Below are 17,708 nucleotides of genomic sequence, written 5' to 3'. Positions count from 1 at the left end.
GAAAGAGTTATCTCTAGGCACTTACTTGAAGCTAATTTAGGATACAGATTTCAAACCTTCTTCCACTCCACCTCTTGCAAAATCAAGAATGCATTTAGTTATGGGAGCAAATGGAGCTAAAAGCAAAGGAAAACATAGCAGCTTGCCCATTACTAATTTTGTCTGGGCTCACTGAATGCTGATTTCCACCTTGCCCAATTTCAATATCTGTTTTTTAAATATCTTAATTATAGAAATTTTCTTCAACATATATAATATCCCAAGAAATTAATACATTACAAACTGAAAGGGAAAATTTAATTTGGTTTTATTAGTCATTTTGAATAAGTACTCAGGCAATTATGAAAAAAATTTTTTTTCAAAGCTCCAATAAAAGTTATTCATATACTTAAGTTGAAAGAATACACTTTTTATTATTTTAAATCTTAATTTTAGACTTTATGATTTTATGATGATCCAGAATCATCTCTGGCCAATTTAAGAGCAGGTAGAAAGCAAGCACATACTTAGGCCTCCTTTTACTATGTAACTGTGTTGCTGTTTTCTTTTCCTCTGGACTCTTTGAGAGATCATCTCCTCCTGGTAGCTCAGGGGGCAGTGGTAAATCAGCAAGTAAACATCGTAGTTTCTTTTCTACTTCTTTTTTAACTGCTTTTACTGAAATATTTCCTCGTAAGCTAAAAAGAAAGGAGTCAGACAAATAAAACACAAAAATTTATTTCATTGAGAAATAAAAATGCATTTATATAGCACACAATGGCAAAAGACTAAACTGAGTTTCTTTACTTTCCAGCTAAAATAATATACTATATTCAACTGCAAAAATATAAAATTTGGGGGCAAAAATGATACAGAATTAGATAAAAACTAAGGAAATCTGAACAAAGTATGGACTTCAGTTACTAATAATGTATCAATACTGGTTCACTAATTTTAACAAATGTACCATACTAATAATGCTAGATGTTAATAATGAAGAAACTGAGTGGAGGGTATATGGGAACCCTCTGTAATACCATTATAACTTTTTTGTAAATCTAAAACTGTTCTAAAAAATAGTCTATTTTTTAAAAAGATATAGAATTACTATAAAACTGTAAATTAAAACTGAAAGTCAACTAGTCATGCTTTATGGGAAAATTCATTAGTTTTATAATAGCATTTGGTTTGATTCTGGTAGACAGACAAAAAGCTATTTTGTTTTAAGAAATAAATAAACCACATGCTATTATTTACCTGGCCCATTTAAATAACTACAAAGAACAAATTTAGCTTCATCCCTTTTCAGAATTAATTTTTCCTGAATTGGACAATGATTCTTTAAAAAAATTTTTAAGGCTCTAGCTTATCAGAATTACAGGTGAAAATTAAGCTCAGTTAGTTTTATACTTTTTTGAAGCTCTGATTTTTTAAACTATACCTTAACCTGGTAATTGATTATTTTAAACCTCCCAGACACTACAAAATCTGTTTAACAATATAACATGTTGAAAGAGAATATTACAATGATAATAAAATTTGGACTTCACATACTTTCATAGCAGTTATGAGTCCCAGAATTAAAAACTTTAGTGAAACTACACTGCTGTGGTCAGAAACTACTAATGATGTTAACAATATAAATCATTTCATTTTAATTATAACTTCTCCTACTCATGTTGGACTTTAATATTATTGTACAATATACGGTCTTTTAATACCATCTGATAAAAACTATTTATCAATAAAATTGTGACTTTCCTTCACAACCCCATGTTACTAGAAAGTAATCTTTAATAGGGAAAACAAGCTCAAAAGGAAATTGGATTGCAGTTGTATTTTTATAGTAATGGTGTCATATAGCCCACTTTTCAATTTTCATGTCCCTCCATTCAACAAATATTCATTATACACATCTATGTGCTAGGTATTACATAGGCACTATAGTTTAACAACAAAACAATTCACAAATACATTAAGATACATACAGTTCCTCTCAGAAAGGAGGTTACAGTCTTTTGGAGGACATCAGAAAGCAGCAGGATAAAGTACTGTACAGACTAATTTCCAGAGTAATATGGTACTAAAGGGTAGCTAACTCAGGACTGAAAGACAGTAAAAGCTTCTTTCTAGAAAAGGTACCACTTGAACTCTGTCTGAAAATAATTCTATTTAAAATAATTTATTTAGAGAGCTGTAGTCTCTAACTTGTAATTAGACCTCAGTCCAAAATTTGCATTTGTCCAAAAATTCAGATCAATGGGGGGGAGGGGAGACTAGAAGTCTTAATTTTACTTATAATTTAACATTTAAAAGACTGCTTATATTCAAATATATCATTATATGAACTACCAAATTCAGCAAGGCTCCCAGACTTAAGAGAAATGAAATATTAGTTTCCAAAAATAACACCATATAATTAAAAACATTATATTTTCACTGAATACCTGCAATAACCAAATAGGGTTATGTGATGAGTTTTTAAAAGTCTCCAGATACTACAGAAACAACAAACAACAAAATGCCTTAACCAGAAATGTATAAGACCAAGAGAGGAAAATTAAAACATATGGCTGATGAACATAAAACTAGACCAGAATGAATGAAAAGAAATGATGTTTTCATATGGGAAACTGTAATCCTGTATATCTGTTAGTGTCCAAATTAATCATTGCATTTAACCAAGTCCCAAACAAAAATCAAGCAAGACAAGCCAAATGATCATAAAATCTAAGAATAAAGGCAAAAAATGCCAACACTGGGCCCAACTTCATTTATAGCAGTGTTGAAGTTGAGGCTGAATGGCCGCGTTATTCACTAACCAGTAATTTACTCCATCCCTTTACTTTTACATTACCTGCCTACTTCTATAATAGAAATCTGACTTTGAGAGCCAACATACTATGCACCTAAGAAGTTAAAACAAAAAAGTATTGGCAAAGAAATAATAAAATATGTTAATAGAAAATAGAGTCCAGAAACACACAGTTATCTATAAGAATTTTTATATATGGCACCACAAATCAGTGAGATAGATTATTCAGTAAATGACATTAGCAACAACTGATCTTATTAGTCCAGGGGTGATGCGAAAGAGCACACAATCAGACCATGTCTTTCTTGTACATATAATAACCAAAAACAAATTTCTGTGAGATGTGAGTTAACCTTTAAATATGTTTTAAACCTGTAAGTTTTAAAGGAAAAATTATAGATCCAACTACTTTCAAAATGGAAAACACCCATGTAGCCAAAAACAAAAATAAGTCTCAAAGACAAGCAACAGACTGTGAGAGGCACAGGTCAAGATCCCTAACATAAGCAGTACCTATAAATCAATTAGAAAAAAGATAATAATCTTAAGGAAAAATCAGTATAAAACATGAACAAGCAATTCACTGAAAAATAAAGCCAACAAGTGTTTAGAAAGATGCTATATCTCAATAACCAGAAAAATGCAAAATTAATCACATATTTTAAAGGTTTCCAACATTTCAAAATTGGCAATATTTAGTGTTAGTTGAAGCAATTTCATACACTTGGGTGCATAAATTGGTACACAATCTTACTAAGATACAATTTGGCAGTTTCCATCAAATTTTTAAATGTGGATACTTTGACCTCACAACTATCCTATAAAAATTGCTCACATGTACATAAAATATTAATGTATAAGGAGAATTTAATAGCAAACAATTATAAATCTAAGTATCCATTAATCAACAGAATAGTTAATAAGAGAGTGATGCATCCACTTCCATGTATAGGAATATTGAACCTATCTCTACCAACCTGGAAAGATCTCCAACACATTAAATTTAAAAAAAAAAGAAGTGAAGGAATATTGTGCATGGTATGATCCTAATTTTTTAAAAAATGATTTATTACATGTAAACATATAGTTAACAGTCTATCTTATGATTTTCGGAGAGTAATGGATTCCAGGGCTGGGAGAGAAGCAAAGTTCAAAGTGAGCCTAAAAGATATTGTTTGGCTAGGAAGCAAGGAAGCACTCAAAAATAAAATTAGTCATATCAAAAGGACAAAGGAGTTAGCATAAAGGAGTTCCCACTGGCCAAATTTCAGACAATCAAATTTGGAGCATCAAAAAGAAGAGTGTCTCAACGTTCATTGCAGCTTTATTTACAAGAGAGGACATGGAAGCAAAGTAAGTGTCCACTGACAGAGGAATGGATAAAGAAGATGTGGCACATATATACAATGGAATATTACTCAGCCATAAAAAGAAATGAAATTGAGTTATTTGTAGCGAGGTGGATGGACCGAGAGTCTGTCATACAGAGTGAAGTAAGTCAGAAAGAGAAAAGCAAATATCGTATGCCAACACATATATATGGAATCTAAAAAAGAAAAAAAAAATGCTTCTGATGAACCTAAGGGTAGGACAGGAATAGAGATGCAGACGTAGAGAATGGACTTGAGGACACGGGGAGGGGGAAGGGTAAGCTGGGACAAAGTGAGAGAGTGGCATGGACATATATACACTAACAAATGTAAAATAGATGGCTAGTGGGAAGCAGCCACATAGCACAGGGAGATCAGCTCGGTGGTTTGTGACCACCTAGAGGGGTGGGATAGGGAGGGAGGGAGGAAGACGCAAGAGGGAGGAGATATGGGGATATATGTATATGTATAGCTGATTCACTTTGTTATAAAGCAGAAACTGACACATCATTGTAAAGCAATTATACTCCAATAAAGATGTTAAAAATATATACATATAATAAAATTTAAAAAAAAAAGAAGAGTGGCTATAAGTGATGTTGAATCAATCTTTGGCCGCACATGTCAGTAGTAGTACTCAGGAGTCTTAAAAAACTTCAGTATGCTTGAAACATACAAACACTTTCAAAGCAAAAAGAGCAAAGACACAATAAAAGAGAAAAGACAGAAAAGAAGGTGGGTCAAAAAAATTTTGTTAATGGCCAAGTATGAAATGTGCCACCATCTTGTTAAAAACAAATGCACAAAGAATATCCTCCTTAATAAGCAGTCACCTGGGCACATCCCGAATTCTTAAAAACATCACCACTAAAAATTTACCCCTGAAGCACATATGAAAAATAAAATAGAGAACAACCAGTCTCACTGGTCCAGAATCACTAGATTCTCAGCAACTGGCTTATTCTCACCAATGAAGTGACTCAATTCTGCACTCATGCCTCTCTGTCCTGGACAGCCCATTCCAGGACTCATCAAAATTACAAATCACTACTCTTATGACCCTTTGGTGTTCCTAGAGAACAGTCAAACCTGCAAATACCACAATTAGAATAGTATAACTGGATAACACCTGATCAAATTGGATGGGGTCCCTCAGCAACATTTTTGATTGTAGAAAAGAGATGCCTCAGAGGGCATGAAACACAGAAATTATATTCAATACTTTATTTTCTGTTTGTTCGAAATTATAAAATTGTCATAATGCTAGCCAAAGTGAGCACTTGAAAGACCTGCCCACATGGAATTTCTATCCACTTGTTTTCAAATTCTCAGATGTCAGCTAGGAAAACTGACCATATAGTTGCTTTTTAACAAAAAGGGGAAGGGGAGGGGAACAGCTATAATTTCTTCATAAAAGAATGAAAAAGGTTAAGTCAACTGGCAAATATCACACAACAGCATAAAGCTTCTATCCTAGCATACATTTGAGAAACATTCTTAGAACTGCATTTATATTTACCCTTACCTTCATCCTCTTTTTCAAAATAAAGTACAAGCCACACCCCCAACATTCACAGCAGAAATGTGTAAACAATTTAAAGGAAAGCATAAAAGCATAAACACATTTCTGTAATATGTAATTAATCTCTAATTGCAAAAAATTAAGTCAATAAAACACTAAAAAGTGATGTATTCGTAAAGCCACCTAAAGTAATAAATTTATAAGGCCACTGAAAACACTTAGAATAACCAAGATACACGCTATTATCAACCAGGACAGACTCTCTCATAAAATGTCCTGTCTCCGGTAGTATCACCAAGGAATACTCAACCAAAGAAAATACCAACATTTCTAATTCTCAAGCTCAAGCTGAAACATACATTGTATCCCATGACAATGGCAATTTTTACCTGGAATTCTTAGCATAAGCTATAATTTTGTCATCCTACAAGCCATGTGCTTCATTTTAAGTTGTACACAATAAAGAAAATTAATTCACTTACTAACAGTCATTTATAAAATTTTTTTGGTGGGGGTCAAATAATTTCTCATTTCAAACTTAAATTTTTCTTTAAACAGTCACTGACAAAATTTTTTGCACTTACCTATCAGCATCTTTATCTTCAGGCAGCATGGGAGGCAAAGGTAAGGGTGGTAAGGTAGAGGTCACTAAAGCCACATGTTGCTCCTTCTCCTTGGCTCCTATGCTTGGTGTAAGTGGTTTGGTTTTCTCTTTAAGAGATACTGGCTCCTCCTTTGTAACAGCAGATTTACCCTCCTTTCCAACTACAACTGCTTTCTTGGTGGCTTTATCTACAATCAAATTATTATCCACCTTTGTTACCTGAAGAGGTGGCTTTGTTTTTGCCTTGTCATTTTTTAAAGTTCCACTGCTTGAGGGAGAAGGTGCATGCTCAATTTTAAGTTTCTTCACATCCTTCACGTGGTTGGTTTGTGATGCACTGGCACCAGTTTCTGTGTTCCCCTTGGTAGGTGTAGAAGTGTTTGAAGCTTTGGCAGCTTTGGCAGCGGCCTCAGCAGCCTTAGCTGCTTCTGCAGCTTTCGCTGCCTCTGCAGCTCGTGCTGCCTCTGCAGCGCGTGCTTTTTTATTCTTGTTCAATTCAGCTGCCAGGCTACTCTTCAGAGTTAGTGTGCTAGGAGAAATGCTAGAATGACGACTTCTGGATCTAGACAATCTGTGCCTGCTACGAGATCTTGAATGCCTAGATGAATATGGGCTTCTGCTTCGGGATTTGGCAGACCGTCTGGTGGAAAATAATTAAGATTTAGTCAGTAACTCAGAAAAGTTCAGTTTGAAGTGTACAAAAACTCCTAACTTGAGGCTGTGAAATGAAATAGAAATTACTTAATTTCAAAATCATAATATAGTTTTTGTGAGAGAATTTTTAAAAAGCAGAAAGTGCTTTTAAGTAGAATATTATCTGCTGGCTATACTTTTCCTGAAAATAGACTCAATGCTTGATCTCAGTCTGGCCTACAAATGCCCAAAGATGAGGCTGGATGAAAGTAGATCTCTATGAAAAGAAATACTGTAAGAATTAGGAGGAAAAGCTATGACAAGGCATTACTGCTGTCTCAAGAAAACAGAAGCAGTCAACAAGGACAACACCGATGGTAGAAGTAGCAGGGTGAAGTCTGACCAAACTTTTACCAGGGAGACAATTTCTACAACTCAAAAGCCCCCCATGCATAAGTTCAGGAGTAAGTAGTGCTCTGTCTACACCAAGAGTGAAAAAAACAAAACCTGTCATTAGGCAGTAAGAAAAAGTCTAAATCTTGGGAACTATCTAACAATGACTGTTCATGTCACTTCTCAAAAATCACTGGAAAACACAAAAATTAACGTATATTCAAAAGTATGGTGGCAACGAAAGTTTCTATGAACAAATGCAGCACAGCACCAACAGAAATGAAGCTGAGCTTTTCAAATCCACACCTTATCAAAACTTTAAAAAAATATAAGACCAAGGCACTATTAAAGTACTCTGACATATTTGATATGGCTCACTTAATGCTCACATCAACCCCAGTAAAGTATCTGCAGTTTGTAGATAAAACTTGAATATAAAATATTACCTGAAGTCAAATCCCCATCTCATTAGTAGTTGTACTGGTTATTATCTTACCCCATCCCTCCAATACTCTTCTGCCCTACCCTGTGCCCAAAGGAGGCTGACCTCAACAGATGCATCTTCGGGGTTCCAGTGCTATCCATCACTGGCAGATCAGAAGGCAGCGAAAAGCTGGATTATTTCTTTCCAGCTCCCTCCTTCCTATTGGTCACATTTTGTGGCAGAAGCTCTGTCCCTCTACCACCATGGCTCCTGTCAGGCACTGCCTTCTCCACAGCTCTCACCAGGCTCTAATAACACTATATTTTCCTTGCCCCTTCGAGCTTCCCTCTGTAACTAACGAAAACATCCCTTGTCAGTTTTCTCAATCCACCCCTATCTCTGTAGTCCTCCATTAAAGTTTCTTAAACCATCTGAGCTGGATTCTGTTACCTTCTAGAACCTAACTGTATGCCAGGTCTTAAACCCAGATCTTTTGATTCTAAAGTAGGCAGAGTCACATTCAACACATTAACACACTACCATGGAGATAGTTCTTATTGAAATTTTGTATAGGGATTTGGTAAATGAAGCAAAGAAATTCCTAAGAACCCATAATTAAAGTGGGAAGAGAAAAGGAAGAACTAGAAATTTTTGTTTATATTTGGCATTAATATATTATGTAACATATACATATACATTATCCAATACATTTTACAATTCTAGTATGAAGACAAATGATGGTTAGATTTAGGATAAAATCAAATACAAATTCAACTTCTCCCTTATTCTTTCAGAAACATTTCAAAATGTACGTAGGGCCAATCAGTGTTCAGCACTGAGCTAGTGTTTCAAACCCCATACTTTACATAAAGTATTTATGTAACATTATTTTAGGTTAACAGGAACACTGGTTTAGTAAACATTTTAATCTAATACTTGCTTAACAAATATTCATATACACCAATCATTAAAATCATCAATGAGCTTACAACTATTCATGGAAATGAGAGGAAATGTTTAGCTAAATATAAAGTAATAAGTTGGTTATAAAATATCTTGGATAACTTTAATATAGGAACAAAAAGTGTCATAATATGAAACACTTGGCCACACTTTTAATTTCCTTTGCCTTCAGAATCTTGGACCTCAAAATAAGACTGCTATGTCAAGTTTCTATCCCCTGATCACAGCAGGAGAAAGCAAAGAGACTCGTCTCATCAGAGATAACAGCACAGAACTTTTCTTAAATTAACTTTCCCACACTAGCAAGATTCTGGTCATCAGCTTCATACAGACACAGAAATTATATTTAACTAAGAAACTTATAATCAGTAAACTTTACTTAAGAAAACAGATAAAAAGATAAAATCCCAACACAAGTAACCCCTCTGGCCTATTAAATTCTTATTCTCTTCTGCACAGAATCTAGATAAGAAAGTTATCAGTAAAGACAAAAATTTTGACCTATAAAATACATATTTCAGAAATGACATTTTTATGGTATTTGATCCCTAAACCAACTGAAATTCTTCTAGACACACACTCCATTCTTCTCCAATTTTTCTATCCCTCTTCAAAAGTTCCTTAACTTTTCAAATTTCCTGCCCTAGTAAACTTGTATTCTCTCAGGTATTGCATATTTGCTAATCAATTTCAATTACATATTTACTATTTATAACAAACATATTTTGGGAATCTAAAATTAAATAAAAACACAAAACTCAAGTTTAGGTTATTTTTTTTTTTTTTTTTTTTCAGTACGCGGGCCTCTCACTGTTGTGGCCTCTCCCGTTGCGGAGCACAAGCTCCAGACGCGCAGGCTCAGCGGCCATGGCTCACGGGCCCAGCCGCTCCGCGGTATGTGGGATCTTCCCGGACCGGGGCACGAACCCGTGTCCCCTGCATCGGCAGGCGGACTCTCAACCACTGCGCCACCAAGGAAGCCCAAGTTTAGGTTATTTTTACTAATGATCTAACACTTCAGCCATACAAAGTTATGAGAGTAAGAGAGAAGTGGATCTCTAAGACTACATAATGAATTACGTCATGTCTTATAAAAAGAACTTAAATGGATAGTAGATAGCACATCCTTGTTTTATAGGTAAGATTTTTCTTCTTTTTACAAATGTTTTTTCTAATATTTCTGTGCTGTAAAATTTACAGTGACCATATATTAGCTGTTTCTTGTTCGTTTTTAATGTTTTTAAGATGTTACAGAATCACGGGGCTTCCCTGGTGGTGCAGTGGTTAAGAATCTGCCTGCCAATGCAGGGCACACAGGTTCAAGCCCTGGCCCAGGAAGATCCCACATGCTGCGGAGCAACTAAGCCCATGCGCCACAACTACTGAGCCTGCACTCTAGAGCCCGCGAGCCACAACTACTGCAGCTGCATGCCACAACTACTGAAGCCCGCACGCCTAGAGCCCGTGTTCCGCAACAAGAGAAGCCACCACAATGAGAAGCCCACACACCGCAATGAAGAGTAGCTCCCACTCGCCACAACTAGAGAAAGCCCGTGCACAGCAACAAAGATCCAACACGGCCATAAATAAATAAATAAAATTTTTAATTAAAAAAAAAAAAAGAAATTACAGAATCTTTTTAGAAGCTTTCGCAAATTCATACAACTCAAAGCAGAACCAGGAGGCTTCCCTGGTGGCACAGTGGTTAAGAATCCACCTGCCAATGCAGGGGACACGGATTCGAGCCGTGGTCCCGGAAGATCCCACATGCCACAGAGCAACTAAGCCTGTGTGCCACAACTACCGAGCCCATGTGCCACAACTACCGAGCCCGCGTGCCACAACTACTGAAGCCGGCACATCTACAGCCCATGCTCCGCAACAAGAGAAGCCACCACAATGACAAGCCTGCGCAGCACAACGAAGAGTACCCACCACTCGCCGCAACTAGAGAAAGCCTGCGCACAGCAATGAAAACCCAATGCAGCCAAATATAAATAATAAAATAAAATAGATAAATTTATTTTAAAAAAAAAAAAAGCAGAACCAGGATAAAAAATCCAGTATCTAAAACCCAAGTGGTTAGTGCTCACTGTTAATTCGGTTAGTGTTCCTTAGAGAGAGAGCATGGTGTACTGTTCACTCGACTATATCACACAATTTCTCCAAGAGTCCAGGTCTTCTGCAATTGTGCCTAATTAGCAAACACTGATTCTTAAAATTTTTACTATAATAATAGTCAACCCCTCATTATATAAAATAATATGTAACAGCAGTATCCAATAGAACTTTCTGGGATGGTGGAAACGTTCAATGCACGTGATGTCTCCTATGGTAGTCACTATTCACAATATTTTTTAGCCTAATTTTTCTACCCTGCTTATTTCACATGTTAATAGTAGCTATGTCCATTCAAAAACTTGTTGTTAAGCCCCCATAAAGGTATGAAAGTGATTCCCATGCAAGGATGGTTCAACATACGCAAATCAATAAATGTGATATACCACATTAATAAAATGAAGGATAAAAATCATATGAGTATCTCAACAGATGCAGAAAAAGCGTTTGATAAAATTCAACATCCTTTCACTATAAAAACGAAACATATGGTTACTAGAGGAGAAAGGGGGGAAGGGATAAATTGGGAGATTGGGACTGACATATACACACTAATATATATAAAACAGGTAACTAATAAGGACCTCCTGTATAGCACAGGGAACTCTATTCAATACTCTGTAATGACCTATATGGGAAAAGAATCTAAAAAACAGTAGATATATGTGTATGTATAACTGATTCATTTTTCTGTACAGTAGAAACTAACACAACATTGTAAATCAACTATACTCCAATAAAAAAAATTTTAATAAAATAACTAAAAATAAAAACTAAACAGATTGGGCACAGAAGGAACACACCTCAACACAATAAACCCTATATATGACAAGCCCACAGCTAATATTATACTCAACAGTGAAAAACTGAAAACTTTTCTTTAAGATCAGGAATAAGATAATGATGCCCACTCTTACCACTTTTATCTAACACAGTATTGGAAGTCCTAGACAGAGCAATTAGGCAAGAAAAAAAAATAAAAGGCATCAAAATCAAAAAGTGAAAAGGAAAATGTTCTTTGTTTGCAGACGACATGAACTTACAGACAGAAAACCCTTTAAAGACTCCACCAAACACCTGTTAGAATAAACAATTTCAGTAAAGTTACAGGATACAAAATCAGTATAAAAAAATCAGTTGTGTTTCTATACACTAATGACAAACTGTTGGAAAGACAAAATAAGAAAACAATCCCATTTATAATAGTATCAAAAAGAATAAAGTACTTCGGAATAAATTTAACCAAGGAGATGAAAGAAACTGAAAAAGAAATATACAGAATGATATTCCATGCTCATGAATTGGAAGAATTATTTAAATGTCCATACTACCCAAAGTAATCTACAAATTCAATGGAATCCCTATCAAAATTCCAATGGCATTTTTCACAAAAATAGGAAAAAACCCTAAAAATCATATGGAACCACAAAAGACCCTGAACAGCAAGAGCAATCTTGAAAAAGAAGAACAGAGCTAGAGGCATCAACTTTCTGATTTCAAACTATATTACAAAGTTACAGTAATTAAAACAGTATGAGACATGGACCAATGGAACAAACTGAAGTCCAGAAATAAGCCCATGCACATATGGCCAATTAATTTTCTACAAAGGAGTCAAGAATATACAATGAGGAAAGGACGATCTCTTCAATAAATGGCATCAGAAAAGCTGGATAGCCATACGCAAAAGAATAAGACCGGGCCCCTATTTTAAACCACATACAAAAATCAACTCAAAATGGATTAAAGACTTGAACATAAGATTTGAAACCATAAAACTCCTAGAAGAAAAAGAAGGGGGTAAACTCTTTGATACTGATCTTGGCAAAGGCTTATCAAAAGCAAAAATAAACAAGTGGGACTACATCAAACTAAAAAACTTATGCACAGCAAAGGAAATCACCAACAAAACAAAAAATCAACCTATAGAATGGGAGAAAATACTTTTGATAAGGAGTTTATATCCAAAATATACAAGGGGGATTTCCCTGGTGGTCCAGTGGTAAAGAATCCGCCTTACAATGCAGGGGACATGGGTTCGATCCCTGGCCAGGAAGCTGGGATCCCACATGAAGCGGGGCAACTAAGCTCGCGCACCTCAACTAGAGAGCCTGTGTGTCGTAAACTACAGAGCCCACATGCTCTGGAACCCGCGTGCCACAACTACAGAGCCCACGTGCCCTGTAGCCTGTGTGCCACAACTAGAGAAGAGAAAACCCACACGCCACAACTAGTGAGAAGCCCACACGATGCAACAAAGATCCCGCATGCCGCAACTAAGACCGGACGCAGCCAAAAATAAATAAATAAATAAATCTTAAAATATACAAGGAACTCATACAACTCAGAGGGCAAAAAAAGCAAATGAACCAATTAAAAAGTGGGCAAAGGGGACTTCCCTGGTGGTCCAGTGGTTGAGACTCTGTACTTCCAATGCAGGGGGTTCAATTCCTGATCAGGGAACTAAGATCCCACGTGCCATGCAGCACAGCCAAAAATTAATTAATTAGTTAATTTTAAAAAACGTTTAAAAAAAAAAGTGGGCAAAGGACCTGAAGAGACTTTGCAACACAACCAGATGGCTAACTGGTACCTGAAAAGGTGCTCAATATCACTAATCATCAGGGAAATGCAATTCCACAATGAGACACCTCCACACACCTGCTTGAATGTTTATTATCAAAAGGCAAGAGATAACAAATGCTGGTGAGAATGCAGAGAAAAGGGAACCCTGGAACACTGTTGTTAGGAATGTAAATTGACACAGCCACCATAGAAAACCATGTGGAAGCGAATCTAGAAGTCAAAAAATAGAACTATTGGCAATCCACTTCTGCGCATATATCCGGAGGATATGAAATCACTACCTCAAAGAAATATCTGTACAGGCATACCACCGCAATAAAGCAAATCTGCAATAAAGCAAGTCACACAAACTTTTTGGTTTCCCAGCACATACAAAGCTATGTTTACACCATACTATAGTCTATTAAGTGTGCAATAGCATTATGCCTAAAAAAACAATGTACATACCTTAATTTTAAAAATTAATGCTATTGGGAAAATGGCACCAACAGACTTGTTCAATGCAGGGTTGCCACAACCTTCAGTTTGTAAAAAACACAGTGTCTGAGAAGCACAATAAAACAAGATATGCCTGTACCCCCATGTTCACTGCAGTACTATTCATAAGAGCCAAGATATGGAAACAATCTGTTTATGAACAGATGAATGGATAAAGAAAATGTGGGCATGTGTTTAATATTACACAGCCTTAAACAAAGAAGGAAATCCTGCCATTTGTGACAACACAGATGAACCTGGAGAGTGTTATGCTACGTGAAATAAGCCAGGAAAGACAAATACTGCGTGGTATCACTTATATGTGGAATCTTAAAAAAAAAAAAAAGTCAAACTCAAAGGAAGATAGAAGAGAAGGGTGATTGCCAGGGGCTAGAGGGTGGGGGAAATGCGGACAGGTTGGTAAAAAGGTACAAATTTCAGTTTTAAGATGAATAAGGTCAGGACTTCCCTGGTGGCACAGTGGGTAAGACTCTACGCTCCCAATGCAGGGGGCCTGGCTTCAAGCCCAGGGCATCGAACTAGATCCCCACATACATGCTGCAACTAAGAGTTTGAGTGCCACAACTAAGTAGCCCACATGCCGCAACTAAGGAGCTGGAAAGCTGCAACTAAGGAGTCCTGGAGCTGCAACTGAGGAGCCCGCCTGCCACAACTTAGACCCAGTGCAACCAAATAAATAAATATTAAAAAAAAAAAAGATGAATAAGGTCTAAGAACCTAATGTATATAACATGGTGACTATAGCTGATAACACAGTATTGTATAATTAGAAGTAATTTGCTAAGAGAGTTGAACTTAAGTATTCTTACCCCCCCCAAAAAAGAGGTAAATATGTGAGGTGATGAATGTGTTAACTTGATTGTGAGAAGCCTCTCACAATGTATACATATATCAAGTCATCATTGTTGACACCTGAAATATATTACAATTTTATTTGTCAATATATCTCAACAAACTGAGGGGTGGGGGGGGGGGGATGATTCCCAAAGTGAAAACAAGCACTATATAAATATAACGTGGTATTATTTTTCAAAAACCAGTCTCTCTCAATCATCCCTTTAGTCACTCTCTCAGTCAAAACTCTAAATATTCCTGTAAAATTTGCCATGCATTAGTATTATAACAGCTCTCTTAAGTTTAACAGTACTATGGCAGCCTCTTAAGTTTACCCCTTGTTTCAAAACTAATCTGTATCTAACCCAGACTTACATGCAAAGTGAACACCTTCCTCTAAAATCTGCTCCCTGCCATTCTGTATTTTTAATTTCACCACTCTCCTCTACCCATTTACCCAGCTTAGAAATCTTCCCAGTTTTCTGCTGCCCATACCACATGCCATCAACTGTCTCATTTTAGATTCTAACTCTCTACATTCCCTTACATCCATAATTCCTTGTATGCCTGCTGTAAAAAATTATCCACAGATTTAGTGGCTTAAACAACACAAACGTATTATCTTACAGTTCTGGAAGTCAGAAGTCTAAAATCAGTCTCACTGGGCTAAGATCAACATGTCACCAGGGCTTTGTTCCTTCTACAGTCTTGAGAAAATCTGTTTCCTTGCCCTTTCCAGCTTCTAAAGACTGTCCGCTCCTTGGTTCATGGTCCCACATCATCTGACTTTGGTTCATGGTCCTTCCATCATCACATTTCCTCTCTCCCTCTGCTTCTATCATCACACGGCCTTTTCTGACCCTGACTTTCCTGCTTCCTTTTACAAAGACCCTTGTGTTTACATAGGACCTACAATCCAGGATAATCTCTCCATCTCCAGGATCCCTATTTTAATCTACAAAGGTCCCTTTTGCCAAGTAAAGTAACATATCACAGGTTCACATGGACATCTTTGAGGGGGCCATTATTCACATCTTCCTCTTCTATTCTCAAGGCCACTGTTCTATTTCAGACCTCATTACCTCTTCTCTAGGTTACCTTATCATCTTAAAAATAACTGATCTCTTTAAATCAAATCTCTCCTTGCCCCAATTATTTCTACAGACACCATAACCACACTAATCCTCACTTTTCAGTGATTATTACATGTCTCAAATTCACTCACTTTCCTTCTCTTTTTAGTAACTATTCCAAACCTTCACACCTTCTTCAAGCTCACAACATTCCCAAAGTCTTTTCTTAAAATCACTTTACTTATTTTTCACAGAAAAAAACAAAGGTTATCGGGTATGTTTCCTGCCTGCAAACTTTTTTTTTTTATTTTATTTTTATTTATTTCGGCTGCATTGAGTCTTTGTTGCTGCATGCGCGAGGGCTTTCTCTAGCTGTGGCGAGCGGGGGCTACCTTTGTTGTGGTGCGCGGGCCTCTCACTGCAGTAGCTTGTCTTGTTGCGGAGCAGGGGCTCTAGGCGCACGGGCTTCAATAGTTGTGGCATGTGGGCTCAGTAGTTGTGGCTCATGGGCTCTAGAGCGCAGGCTCAGTAGCTGTGGCACATGGGCTTAGTTGCTCCGCCCTGCCTGCAAATTTAATCCGTATCTCTATCCACTTTATATTCCACCTGATCTCAGAGCAGAGGTGTTCCTCTTTCTATCTAAGGCTAACTCCTGTAATAATACTTTCAATCCCATATTCTCTAGATCCTTACTTCAGAGTTTGGCCCACAAACCAAAGCAGCATCAGCTTCATCCAGGAGTTTATGAGAAATGCTGTATCTCAGGCCCCAACCCAGACCTTCTGATTCAGAATCTGCATTTCAACAAAATCCCCATTATAGTTTGAGATGCTCTATGCTAGGCTCCTCTAGGGAGGAGGAGATGAGATGCTCTATGCTAGGCTCCTCTAGGGCTACTCCATTACTTGTGACTTCAACCTTTTGCTGTCTATTCACTATTTCCCCTGAGGAAATAAATAACTCAAGACTCTAAGATCTTTAAAAACAGACAAGAAAAAACAAGCAATAAATGGTACCTTGATATTGTATCTTTATCTCTCCTTCCAATTACAGCCAAATTCTCATCCACCCCACATGCTCCTGAAACCACTCTAATCTGGCTTATATGTCCTCACTGTAATTATTGAGGTGACCAATGACCTACCTCTGGAGGAAAAATAAAGGGAAAAGGAAAGAAAAATATCAATATCTATGATGACAATGTTGACTATACCCTTAAAAAACACTTTCTAACCACTTCCACTACCGTTTTCTTCCTGATTGTTTTTTTACTTCTATGGCCATTTCTCAGGGCTCCTTGAGGTTCCTCTTCTTCATTATACCAATTCTCCCACGTCCCCATGATAACTTAATTCATATGTATGTATGGCTTAAATTATCACCTAAACATTGATTACCCCCCGAAGTCATCCTCCACCCCTCCCAAATATCCTAAATGCACCTTCAACACAATACAGCTGAAGCTATTAGGCTTCCTCTCCAAATCCACCCCCTTTCTCCTTAAATATACCCTATCCTCAGGCAGTGGTATCCACTGAAGTAGCAGAAATCCAGAAGTCATTCTATATTCCACCTGATCCCTTTCCTCCCTTCTCCCGTATCCAACTGATCTCCAAGTCCTGTCAATTCTATATCTCAAGCATGTCTCCAATTTTCGAGGCTCTTTTCCCCTTAGCTACTATTTCACATGAGGTCCTACCTCATCTCTTACTTTGCCCAGTGTAATAGTCTCCTTACCAGTTTCCCCACCTCGAGTCTCTACCTTTTCCAATTTACTGCCACCTGAATCTTTCAGTTACCCTCTATCAAAATTCTTCATAGCCTTGCACTGCACACAAAACCTTGTCCAGCCATCCCAAAGCACATAAAGTGCCAGGTCTAGAATGTTTCTCTCAT

At 36.8% G+C, this 17,708-nt stretch overlaps 1 protein-coding gene across 1 annotated transcript in view; it reads right to left on the bottom strand.

Moving 5' to 3' along the window:
• Window positions 1-17,708, bottom strand: part of CDK13 (cyclin dependent kinase 13) — a 114,750-nt gene that overhangs the window by 78,741 nt on the left and 18,301 nt on the right. Inside the window, exons 3-4 of the mRNA XM_007462849.1 lie at window positions 6,271-6,930; window positions 507-677 (exon numbers count right to left, since the gene is read on the bottom strand). Of these exons, the coding sequence (XP_007462911.1) occupies window positions 507-677; window positions 6,271-6,930 (831 nt within the window). The remainder of the gene's footprint in view (window positions 1-506; window positions 678-6,270; window positions 6,931-17,708) is intronic.

The sequence above is a fragment of the Lipotes vexillifer genome, unplaced genomic scaffold (genome assembly GCF_000442215.2).
Source record: "Lipotes vexillifer unplaced genomic scaffold, Lipotes_vexillifer_v1.1 scaffold548, whole genome shotgun sequence".
Taxonomy (NCBI): Eukaryota; Metazoa; Chordata; class Mammalia; order Artiodactyla; family Lipotidae; genus Lipotes; species Lipotes vexillifer.
Note: the sequence above shows the minus strand (reverse complement) of the source record. Positions and strands in the feature narration are given on the sequence as shown.